The sequence below is a fragment of the Stegastes partitus genome, unplaced genomic scaffold (assembly GCF_000690725.1).
Source record: "Stegastes partitus isolate 25-593 unplaced genomic scaffold, Stegastes_partitus-1.0.2 Scaffold1599, whole genome shotgun sequence".
Lineage (NCBI taxonomy): Eukaryota > Metazoa > Chordata > Actinopteri > Pomacentridae > Stegastes > Stegastes partitus.
Window position 1 is genome coordinate 5424 of NW_007579330.1, and position 12492 is coordinate 17915.

A 12492-nucleotide genomic window follows, 5' to 3' on the forward strand; every position below is an offset into this window, starting at 1 on the left:
AATTTATAAATTCCTCACCTTGATGTTGCAGAATCTGTGGTTCTCACCCAGCTTGGCCGACATCTGCAGGTACAAGAAGAACCAGCTAATAACACACGATCATACAGTTTCAAGCTTATTTGGTTCATTCTTGTGATGTAACCACACGTCCCTGATGATGCGTTCATGGACCATCTGAAAGGTGACGATTCTTCCTGTTTTTACAGTTTCTGGTTGATGAATCGTTTCATTTTGCCCTTCCTTTTGGAAAAAGAAAAACCTGATGATGGGTTTTGGGGTCAGAGGGTTCAACAAATGGTTTATTTTTTTAGAGAACTTCTAAATGAAACAAGTTGAATATCGTGATTTGATAAAACATCCTAATTTATTTCTGATGGAACTGCAATTTACACAAGACACAATCAAGAACTGTCTGACAGCCGAGAATCTGATACATCTTTCTGTTGTGACAGTTCCTGGCTGATAAATGGATAAATGGTGTCACTCTGGTAGTTTTTTAAGGAAAAACAGCTTTAAAAACAGCAGCAGGTTTTAAAGTTCAGAGCGTTTAAGTGTCAGCACTAAGTCATTACAGTGTTTTTAAATGGTTAAAGAGCTTAGAGCTGAGAGCCACTGAGAGAAAATGCAGAAAGATGAACGACCACATTGTTAGTTTGAAGATGAGATTTAACGACGTTAAGAAAAAGCAGAATGGAAAAACCCTCCAGAGACGGGTTTTAGAAGGATTCATCATAGTGCTATCCGCTGGTGTTTTATGTACTTTTTATTTATATACAGTTGATATATGAAGTATCTGGTGCCGACCTCTTTGAGTGGAGGAGCTTCTCCTCTCTCTGCTGGTCCTGGTTCATCTGGAAGAGGCTCTGCAGCCGCCGGAGGTTTGGACTCGGAGGTCGGAGCCACGCTGGAACCGTTCTGTCGGTACATCGTCAGCTCGATGGCGTCGTCCTCGTTAGACGCCACGTCGGCGTTGCAGTCTGCGGAGCTGAACAGGCCCTCCTGCCGGGAAACACACAGAGACATGAAGGCGAGCCAACATCCAGAGATGATTCATGATTTACAGACGTCTGATCCTACCTGAGCCTTCAGCAGCTGCCGGCGGTTCCTCAGGCTCGTCGCCAGTCGCTTCGGATTCATCGCCTCAGTCTCCGGCTGCCTGAAGTACTCGTACAGCCGGTTGGTCCACTGACCCATCGAACGGATGTGAAGCCAGAGAGCATCTGCAGGTCAGAGGTCACAATCAGACCTGGTTTTAACCATTGAAACCCTAAAACAGTACGACAGGTTTCTCAACAACTCCAAAATGACAACATTTATCAGCCAGAAACTAGAGAAGTAGAAAAGAAAGACACATTTCTAACTTTCAAACCTTGAATGTATCATCTGAGATGTGCAGATCCATAAAGAAAATGAACCAAATCTGAGCTCAAAATTATATTTCATCAAAATAACTTCACGTCTCATTAAAAAAAAAAAATCACCAATAATAAACCACATGCAGGAACCAGATTCTGCAAAAAACAAGAAATTCTGAGTTCCTCGATACAACTGATTCTTTGTGACTGACTCAGATGTGTAAAACAGTAATGTGACCAAAATTCAAAGAGTTTTCAGGTTGAGCAGCAGCCAGTGTTTCCACAGAGAGACTGAGAGGAAAATCAAACCAACCGGATCAATAAAATAAATGCAGAGATACATCCAGCATGGTGAAGCATCTTTCTACAACTGATGAGCAGAGTAGAGGATGTAAATAATTGAACATCTGTAGCATCTAGACTCACCATTTTTCCAGTATCGTTAACACCAGTTTGCACTTGAATAATTTTTTTTTTGTATAATAAATATTCAGATAAAGCCTAGTTTCTGTGTTTGTGTGAATGTGGACATTTTCTGGTTTCTTTCCTCTTCTACGACAGTAAATTGAGGATCTTTGGGTTGTGAACAAAACAAAATATTTGTCACGCTGAATTTCAGAAAACACTGACGGACATTTTTTTTTTCCATTTACTGACCAAACAACTAATCACTTAACCCCGAAAATAATCCACAGATAAAGACAAATCACCGTAAACTAAAACAGAGTATTCCTGCTTGAAAACCATGAAAGCCACAGTCTGTCTGTCAAGATATCTCACCAGGACACCAAATAAAGTTCACAAGAAGCACCAAAACTCTCCCATCACATCAGAACTGACTCCCTGCAGCCTCCAGCTTTTGACTAAACCCGGCTCTGGTGCTTCGGTTTAGGTGGTTTTGCGGCTTCCAGCCTCACGGTGAGGTACCTGACTGCTCCGGAGCACTGCTGATGGTGAACGGATGCCACTCGTACTTGGCGATCACCGGGATGTTGATGTAGACGTAGTCGCCCGGTTTGAAGTGGAAGAACTGCGGACGCTTGATGACCAGATGAGTCACCTGAAAAACAGACAAAGAAACCGATGAAACACCGTCAGACATCCAGTGTTTTGGATTTTTATGCAAATTTCCACATTTGTAATAAGATAATAGCTCATTTGCATATTTAAAAATACAATTTCAGAAAGTTGTTCATGTGTGTAATCAACTGGTGGTGAGATGTTTCTGTTAAATGTTTCGTCCTGATCACCTTTAGTGACCAAACACCTAAACGATGATCAAACCTGTAAATACAGCATCAATTAATCACATTAAAATCAGTGTAACAACAACTAGATCTGTGGGAGTCGGCACCTTGGACGGCAGCAGGTTGACCTCCACGATGTACAGACCTCCCATACGAGACACGGCGATGCCCACGATCTTCTCCAGGATGAAGACCAGGCCGGGAACCAGGAACCACTTCCAGAAGTTGGCACAGTGGACCAGGAGCAGGGACCAGACCCAGATGAAGGACAGGTGAGACCAGTAAAACACCTGCAGGAGAAAAGCAGCCGTCAGCAGGAAACACACAAACTGTCCTCAGCTTCATTCAGGATCAGCAGGTCGACCTGGGGGTCTGAGACCTGAAGCACCGTTTAGATGAAGGAATTTTAAGTTAAATTAACTTGTTTTTAAATAAAGAGAAACCAAACGTGTGCAGCTCTATGTGGTTCAGTTGTGGTGATGATGATGATGAGGATGAGGATGATGATGATGATGATGATGATGATGATGATGATGATGATGATGATGATGATGATGATGATGATGATGATGAAGATCACGGTGACGATGAAGATATTGCCGAGGATGCTGATGATATTAATGATGAAGAAGATGATGATAAAGACGACGATGATGAAAATGATGACAACGAAGATATTGATGAGGATGCTGATGATGATGATGATGATGAGGAAGATGATGACATTGATGAGATATTGAAGATATTGATGCTGATGATTTTAGTGATGATGACGATAAGGATGAAAATATTGATGATAAGGATGATAAACATGATGATAGTGATAATAATGATGATGATGATAAATATAATAATGAAGATGATGATGATGAAGACGATGATATTAATAATGATGATATTGAAGATGATGATTTTACCAATGATGATAATGATAAAGATGAAGATATTGATGAAGATATAGATAAAATTATGACTGATGAGGAAGATGATGATGAAGATGATGATAATAATGATATTGAAGATATTTATGATGATGATGATGATGATGATGATGATGATGATGATGAAGATATTGATGAAAATATTGCTGATGATGATGATGATGATGATGATGATGATGCAAAATGAAATTGTAAATGATGATGATCCTAATAGTATTAATGATGATGATGAAGATGCTGCCACCTTCTCCGACTCCCACCTCAAAATGTCCGCTGCGCCGTACGAAGGTGCTGGAGCAGAGCACCATGAGGCAGATCACCACCTGCAGCACGACTCCGGTCAGAGAGGCCGTCCCCTTGACCCAGCCGATCCCTGGACGGGTGGTCAGCAGGTACTCCCACAGGCTGAACGTACTGGTCTCTGTAAGGCGCACTGAGACACGAGACAGGACACGAATCAGTTCACCGAGTCCAGGTCAGGGCTGAGATATACAGGACACAAGTCTATACACTGAGACAGGACACGAGTCAGTACATCTGTATACCGAGTCCAGGTCAGCTGGGAGGTGTTTAGAGGGTCAATCCAAGTTGAATTTTTAAAAGGTTTATCTGAGTCAGATCTTGGGTCTTTGGAGAGCTTGTCCAAGTCATATGTCAAGTCTGTAGAGTAGTAGTCCAGGTCAGGTATTTTGAAGGCTAGTCCAAGTCAAGTTAAAAGTCTTTACGAGACTGGTCAAGGTTAGACCTCAAGACTTCAGAGCACTAGTCCAAATCCAGTGTCAAGTCTTTGAAGGACTAGTCCAAGTCAGGTCTCAAGTCTTAAAGGGTTAGCTCAAGGCTAACTGAGTATCAAGTGTTTAGAGTTCAAGTCCAGCTTAGGTCTTTGGAAGTCTAGCCAAGTGAAGCTTCAGTTCTTAATAGGATTGGTCCAAGTCAAGTCTCAGGTCTTCCGAGGTCTAGTCCAAGTCAGGTCTCGGGTCTTTAGACGACTGAGTTTAGAGCATCTTTACATGTAAAACAGTTCAACAAGAACATTCATATCCGATCAAAGGAAACCACGACAAGTTTCTTTCTGAACATAAGTGAGTCTAAATTCCTTCGAAGGCCACTTTCACAGCCTGAATACGTCTCAGTGGCTCAAACAGGCTGCATCATGTTGAATGCTTCACATACAGTCATCATTTCCTGGGTCAAAACTATCCTAAAATTCTTTATGCTCCAGTGATGTTTTTTTTTTTTTTTTTTTACAAAACATGTCAAACTCCTTAAATGAAGTCTGAGGAGCACATTATTAAACATAAGTCCTGGTTTTTAACTCATGATGAGCAGATGATGATACATTCGTTTATTGTAAATGTGTCCCTGCTGCTGTTCAGGTCGGTAGGCGACAGAAGTGGTGCTTTGTGACTTAACAGCTGGTGAGGAAAAAATCCTCCTGGTCTGATATGAATCAGTCCCCAGCAGACTCTTCATTTGACCTCTGTGGTCTCTCACACTTTAATATTTCTGAGTCAGATTCAGGTCCGATTGTCGGGTCTACCTTACACTTGTGTTTGTGTTTGTACCAAAGTTGAAGACGTGGGCGGTGGTGTGCACCAGAGTAAAGCCGAGGATGGCGTAGCCAACGATCTGATGCAGCAGGATGTTCTGGTCCAGAGGCAAGACTCTCACCACCCATGTGGCCCTCAGCCAGGTTAAACAGCGTCGCAGCATCAGCACCTGAACACACAAAGAAACACAACCAAACAGTGCGACGTCACAAAATCACCTCAGTCTGAACAAAACACGACCCAAGAGCCTTGATCCAAACACCTCAGAGGAGCTTCACCTCCACCTGAGCAGCTTTAGGCTCAGGAGCAGCAGGTTGGTGCTGCCCCCTGCTGGACACTGGAACACATTACAGTCCTTATAGTGCTAAGTTTAATTCACAATGAAAACTATTTACTCACTTATTAAAAGGCAAAAACAAATGTCCTTTTGTATAATGTTTTACTGTGCACAGTAAATCCATATATAATGTACATAAGTAAGCGTATTTACCTTTATTTCTTAGTTTGGTTTGTTTTTATCAGGAAGCACTATGATTATAGAAATACAGAGACATGTAGTAGTCCACGCATAAAAAATATCAGCTACGTGAAAGGATTATTGGAAAAATTTACCTAAAATAATAAAATTAAAGGTTCCCAAATGCACTTGTTCTTGACAAAACAAGACATTTGTCGTCTTGGGCTTTGGGAAACACCAATCAACATTTTCGGCCATTTTTTTTTATACAAAACAACTAATAACTATTTTTTTTTTTTTAATCATCAGAATAGCTGAGAATGAAAAATAATTAGCTGTAGTGCTATATCCCGATTATCTTACTAGAAATAATATGTTGATAAAACAGTTGCAGATTTTTTTTCTTTTTTTTATCATCAACTGCTCTGAATTGATGAATTATTGCAGCTCTACTAATTATTTACACTATTTTATACACTGTTGGATAATTTGATCTATAAAAGGGGTTAGCTTAGCTTAGCTTAGCTTAGCTTAGCTGCATTTTATTTTAACAATTTTAAATCCTGCTGGAAAGTTTCATCCACAACACAGTGCTAGATTTTATAATCTACTTAGACGTTTTTCTTGTAAAATTTTGATCTGTAAAGTAACTACAGCTTTTTAATGTAGAAGTACTGCAGTAATCAGTCAGAGTATTTGGTGTGCGGCTGCAGTCGTACCATGACGAAGGTGCAGTTGAAGTTGAGACACTGTCCGCAGCCTTTGGCCACCATGAACCAGGCGCCGCCGTGGCTGTTCTGCAGCATGGCGCCGACGAACAGCAGCAGATTGAGGAGGGCGTAGACGCACAGGAACAGCAGCTTCCGGCTGTTGTTCTGCCAGTAGACCCGGGTCAGGTACCGAGGGGTCTGGCGCTTCTTCGGGTCCACTTCGGGAGGCTTCAGCCAGTTGGCAGCGCTGAGGAGGAGACGCTTTAAACAGGGTGTCTGTGCTGGAACCAACCTTCTGGATTCAGTCAGGTTTCCTTTATGATCACCTGCCTCCTGGGTCAATCCACCTCAAGTCACCAAATATTCACAAAGTTCACACCTGACCATCTCACCCGTCACCATCTCATCGTCAGATTTTTTCTGTGCATTCGTATGCAAATTCAACATGACCCCACTTTATAAAGACTTTTTAACTCAAAAACTAATGTTAGCTCTGAGCCCAGATTGCACACATGGTCAACTCAATCAGTATTCACCACTATAAAAAAAATGGTGAGGCGTTTTGGTGAACTGAGGCAGAATGACCCTCAAGTTTTTTCAGAATAAAACATGCAGACGGTGACAGAGGAGAGGCGGGTGGATCTACCTGATGGTGAGGTTCTCCATCACCTCTGGGAAGTTCTCCAGCTCGGCCTTGAGCTCCTCGAAGGTGATGGAGCCGCTGTTGTCTTTGTCGGCTGACTCGAACAGCGCCAGCGTCAGGTCGTCCAGCTTCTCCTCCGGCAGGGAGATGGCGCTCTCTCTCAGGCAGGACTTCAGGACCGTCCTCAGCTCGTCTGGATCGATGGAGCCGCTGCCTGCAAAGACAAGCAACCGAGATTAAAGTGAAGGAGGAACCCAAACATAACAGGAAGTCTGATAAAGAACACGATGACTTCATGGTGTCGGGGTACAAATCTTAGGAGGAGATTCAAAGAAGTGAAGTCTCTTTCCCTTTTAACGAGTTATTTCATTTTAGAAGGAAATATTGTATTTATGTTGAGGACATTTAGTTTGATAACACAATGTTTAGTTTGATAAAACAGGAACATATTGTCTGTACAGTTCAGTTGTGTAACGAGTTCAGTGCAGGTCAAAGATGTTGTGATTCTGTGGTACCGACCGTCCACATCGTAGACCTGGAACAGGAACCGCAGCTTGTCGGTTTCGCTGCCGTGGATCAGGAGCTCCAGAGCCTCCAGCAGCTCGTCCAGACTGATGGAGCTGCTGCCGTCCGAGTCGAACAGAGCGAAGAAACGCTCGGCGAAGAAAGACTGAGCAGAACATGTGTTAAATTAACTAATTTATGTCAGGCCTCATCAGCAGCACAAGTTAAAACAAAAAAACAATGTTTGTTTCGGAGTTCCTCAGGGATCCATCCTCAGTCCTGGTTTATTCATATATTATACAGTATCAGTCAGTTGGTCTTTTATCGCTTCTATACTGATGATGTTCAGTTTTATGTTTTTGTAAAAGCTTAAAGCATCCACAGAGAAACCAGACAGAAACACAGCAGCCTGAAACGTAATGAAGGAACTTTTTATTGGATTACGGAGACGTTTTGTACATGTATGCATCAGGTGCAACAAGCACGCTAACAAATGCTAGCTGGAGTTAAAAGAAGCTAATGAGAGCTAACAGCTACGTGGAACTAAATGATACAAACAGGAGCTAACCAGAGCAGGCTGCAGCTAAATGAAGCTAACAGACACTCTTAGGTACTAACAGGAGCCATTAGAAGCACACAGGAGCTTCTTGGAGCTAACAGCTCCAAGAAGCTGTAACTAACTTAGTTGTAACTAACATGAGCTAACAGCAGCAATAAGGAGCTAACAGGAAATATTGGAAGCTAACCAAAGCTAACCGAAGCTTTCTGTAGCTAACAGATGCAAACACAAGTAATTATGAGCTAACAGGAGATATCTGAAGCTAACAAAAGCTCACTGGAGCTTTCTGTAGCTAATATTAGCTAAGAGGAGCAATTAAACGCTAACAGGCGATATCTGGAGCTTTCTGTAGCTAACAGGTGTTAACATAAGTAATTAGGAGCTAACAGCAGCAAACTGGACCTACCAGAACCAACAGGCACTAACAGTATAATGGCAGAAGAAGCACTGAAACACTCAAAATTTCTTCAGAAATGTTTTAACTATTTTCTTGTGAGGAGAACTATGCTAAGCTAAGCTATTGTTAAAGAAAACAAAGGCTACTTTTCGGAATCTAAAGTATTTATCAAAATCAGAACAAATTTTGGTTTGTTTATTCTTTTTGTTTACTACATACAGTAAATACATATGTGTTATTTCAGTCAGTTCTGACGTATTTTTACACTGTAGAAACAGTAAAACATAAAAAAACAAAACAAAAAAAACAAAAAAAACCTTGAATGAGAAGCTGTTGCTAATTTTTAGACTGCTACTGAAATAAGACTTTTGTGGTAAAAGTCTGACACCATGTAGCTCATATACTATATCTGTCAGCCCTACTTAACGGAAGGAATAAATTCTATCACCGTCGATTTGATGGTATATTTTGTATTTTGAATTGAGAACTTATCTATTTATTCTTTGAGTACATTTTTGGATGAGGTTTTGATTACTGAGGCTATTAGTTGTTCATTTTTATCTGAAGATCAAAGCATGTCTTGACTTTGTGTTTAAAAATCTTCTCACCTCTTTGACCTTGAGAGCCTTCTTAAACTCGTCGATGTCGATCTCTTTGTCGTCTCCGGCGATGGTCTCGAACTGTTTGGTGACCCACTCCAGCCATCGGGCGTCCTCGTCCAGACTCATGATGAGGCTCTGCTGCTGCAGCTGGAGGAGATTAAACATCAGAAGTACTGCTGGGAACATTTTTTCTTTTACCTGGCAAACAACAATGTTTGTTTTGGAGTTCCTCAGAGATCCATCCTGGGCCCTGGTTTATTCATATATTATACAGTTTCAGTCAGTTCGTCTTTTATCATTTCTATACTGATGATGTTCAGTTTGATGTTTTTGTAAAAGCCGTTTGAAGAGATTACTTCCTGGATTTTTATAGTTTCCTGCTGAAATTACAACAAAACGTATGTTAAAATCTTTTAAGGAGTTTATCTATATATCACCTTTCAGCAACAAGGCAATCCAAAGAGCTTTACATAGAACATAAAAACAACTCAAAGTACTTGCATTGTTATTTTCATGCCACTTTATACTTTTACTTTTCATTTCTTCTTACTCCACTAAACTTATTTGACTTTACAGTTAATATTTTTGCATCCTAAACACACGGAGATTATAAATACGACACTTCACACTTACCTAGCCAACAGTAAATAAAAGTAGAGCACTGATTCCGGAGGAAAGGTACAAATATGTTTTAACTTATATCTTTAGTGCTTAATCAACCTAAAATGATTCTTTTTAGATGAGAACGTTTATTCTTAAAAAAAACATCTTTTTCTCAAATTTGTCATGTATTCATTTGAAGATTTGAAGAATTATGGTAATTAAACTTCCCTCCAAAGTCGCCAACTATCTAACAACACTGTTCCATGAAGGAGGTAGGTTATACGAATCATTTATCAGTATTTTCTTTTGTTTTTACACAATTCTGAAAAATCTTAAATCCTTAATTCCTTAAGTGTTGACACACGTTTCTTTTTTTTTTAACTTAAAATTAATAATTGGGCTAACACTTCCCAAATTTCCTTTGTAATTTTCACCAAACTATACAGGACTTTGTTAGAAAACTTTTGGGGAAATTAATTGGAAAATACAAGCTGATCAAAATAAAGTGTTGCTCTACTTTTACTAAGTAGTTAAAGTAAGCAAAAGAACCTGAATACATCATCTACTGCAGCATAAAGGACATTAAGAACAGAAACATGCGGTAATATAACAACAAAAAACACGTAAAATACAAGATAAAATTAGAACAAGGCTGATATATAACAGATGAGATACAAGTTTAATGTCATTGATTCAAAAGGATGATTGAAGCTGCCCTCATGACTCACTGAACATCTGTCTGAATACAGATGTTTACCTCTTTGTTCAGTAGAAACACAGCTGCAGTTATTTTTCTCTACAGTTTCTTCGGAACAATGATTTCCCACGTCAACTCGTCTTAAAGCCCAAGTCATCGTCCAAGATAAACCTACTTCATCCTGAGAACGTGTTTGTGTTTTCAGTCGTGGGTCGAAGCCCAGATGTTCCACCGAGAGCTTAAAGTCAAAGGGTCGGTTCACCTCCGATTACTGGAATAATGTTTCCCGTCTTTCTCTGCTGGTATTGACACAACTTTGGTTTGGTTTTCTGCCTCTGTGGTTTCTGAAAAGGACAATTTGTGTTCTGTTTTTGTGCAAGCAGAAGCTCAGATCTGTAAAATCCTGCACAGAATCAGTGTAGTCTGTTGGCATTTAGATAAAATGACTTGAAACTTTGGGTTTAAATAAACAAACTCTGATGACTTTACGCTTATTGTTCATTTTCTAACTCTGTGTTGTTAAATCTGTACGTCAACGCCCCACGTCAACATGTTCTCTGCTTCAGACGCTTATAACTCAATGATCGAACCTTTAATTTGGGTGAACTGACCCTTTAATCCTCTATCTATTTACTGCTAAAAACACAGAGAATGTTTTTTCCACAATAACACATGTTTATGTAGTGATTTTCATGCACACAACAGAATTTAAATACAGTACATTTACACGTAAGCAGCCTGTATTACAGCTTTATTATGTATTAAGTAGTGACATTTTTTTTCAGAAACATTTTGACTGATTATAACTAAAGATTTGTACAATTTTACACGCTCATGTGCCGTTTTTCTTCTGTTTTTGTGTAAAATAACACGAGTTACACTGAATAATTACTGGATAAAAGCAGTTTCAGCTCTCAGTCTGTCCTATTTTATTTGATTTATTCTACTATATATTATTGGAAGGGTGTTTTATGTGTGTTTTGTTTAAATTTAAACTGCTGCTGCAACACTAGATGTACCGTTAAACATGTTTGAGAGTCAGTAAAGCAGCAGATTTACTGAATCGGTGACGCACTAATCGATAATCAATAGTAATCAGTGTCACACGGAGTGAAGCTGCTGCGTGGTTCAGGTCCGACGTCCAGCCTTCATGAACAGCTGAACTCCTGGACGTCCTGCTGTTTTCCTACACGACCACGGCTATTGATCATTTAGGACGTTGCCATGGCGATGTCAGTCGCAGATCAAGATGCTGTAAGTCCCGAGACGAGAAACGATTCAGGTTCAACGTCACCGCCAGAACGGAGGCCGACAAAAAGAATAGTTTCTGTTAAAGTTTCCTGTTTCTGAGTCGCTGCTGCTGTTTGTTGAAAAGTTTCAGAGGAACAATTCAGTTTAAGTTTAATTGAACTCAACTTAATCTGACTGTAGTTTAACAGATCTGATCATTACAGTTAATTTGTTGATTATTCTCTGAGTTCATCAACTGATCGTTTGTTTTATGAAACACCAGGAAGCAGCAAAAGATGTAAATAAACACGAGAAAACATCCAAACTGCTCACATCCATTCATAATTCTAATTATTTTAAGTATTTAACTCCTTACCATGTTAAATACGTAACAATTAGCATCAAGAATCACTTCAAACTCCTGCATGAGCACCGAGAATGTTGTGTAAAAAGTTTAGTAAAAAGTCATTCATTAAGCAAAAAAAACCAAAACTAACTATCTTGTACAGCCAAGAAAAAATATGAGATAAAATCATAGGAAAATTATTTGATAAAAATTATGAAATTAAAGGGAAAAAATATTTGATAAAAATAAAAGATAAAACTGAGACCTGAAGGAAAAATTAAGTTAAGTTAAATAAAGACAAAATTATGAAAAAAAAATCAAAGTTAATGGTTGAAAATTACGATACAAAAATGAAAAAATCTGATATAAAAATTAGTAAATTAAAGGGGAAAAAGTATGAGATAAAAACTATGAAAAAGGAAACATTATGAGATAAAAATGATGAGAAAAGTAACAAATAATCGATAATCAAAGCAGCTGCTGATGATTTGTGTCGATCTGCTTGTTGTTGCAGCTCAGATTCAATTTAGATCATTTAACATCACAAAGAGCAAAATTTAACACCTAATTCACCATCACAGCCAAGAATTATTTATTAATCACATACATAATTTATTTTACGTACGTCAGCCCTTCTAAGCTGAATGTAAC

At 39.4% G+C, this 12492-nt stretch overlaps 1 protein-coding gene across 1 annotated transcript in view; it reads right to left on the minus strand.

The window, feature by feature from the left end:
* Positions 1 to 9091, minus strand: part of nox5 (NADPH oxidase, EF-hand calcium binding domain 5) — a 12859-nt gene extending 3768 nt beyond the window's left edge. The window contains exons 1-10 of the mRNA XM_008300857.1: positions 8972 to 9091; positions 7423 to 7573; positions 6907 to 7117; positions 6270 to 6507; positions 5091 to 5262; positions 3804 to 3964; positions 2710 to 2892; positions 2283 to 2415; positions 1078 to 1220; positions 19 to 63 (exon numbers count right to left, since the gene is read on the minus strand). Coding sequence (XP_008299079.1) covers positions 19 to 63; positions 1078 to 1220; positions 2283 to 2415; positions 2710 to 2892; positions 3804 to 3964; positions 5091 to 5262; positions 6270 to 6507; positions 6907 to 7117; positions 7423 to 7573; positions 8972 to 9091 — 1557 coding nt within the window. The remainder of the gene's footprint in view (positions 1 to 18; positions 64 to 1077; positions 1221 to 2282; positions 2416 to 2709; positions 2893 to 3803; positions 3965 to 5090; positions 5263 to 6269; positions 6508 to 6906; positions 7118 to 7422; positions 7574 to 8971) is intronic.
* Positions 9092 to 12492: the final 3401 nt, after the last annotated feature.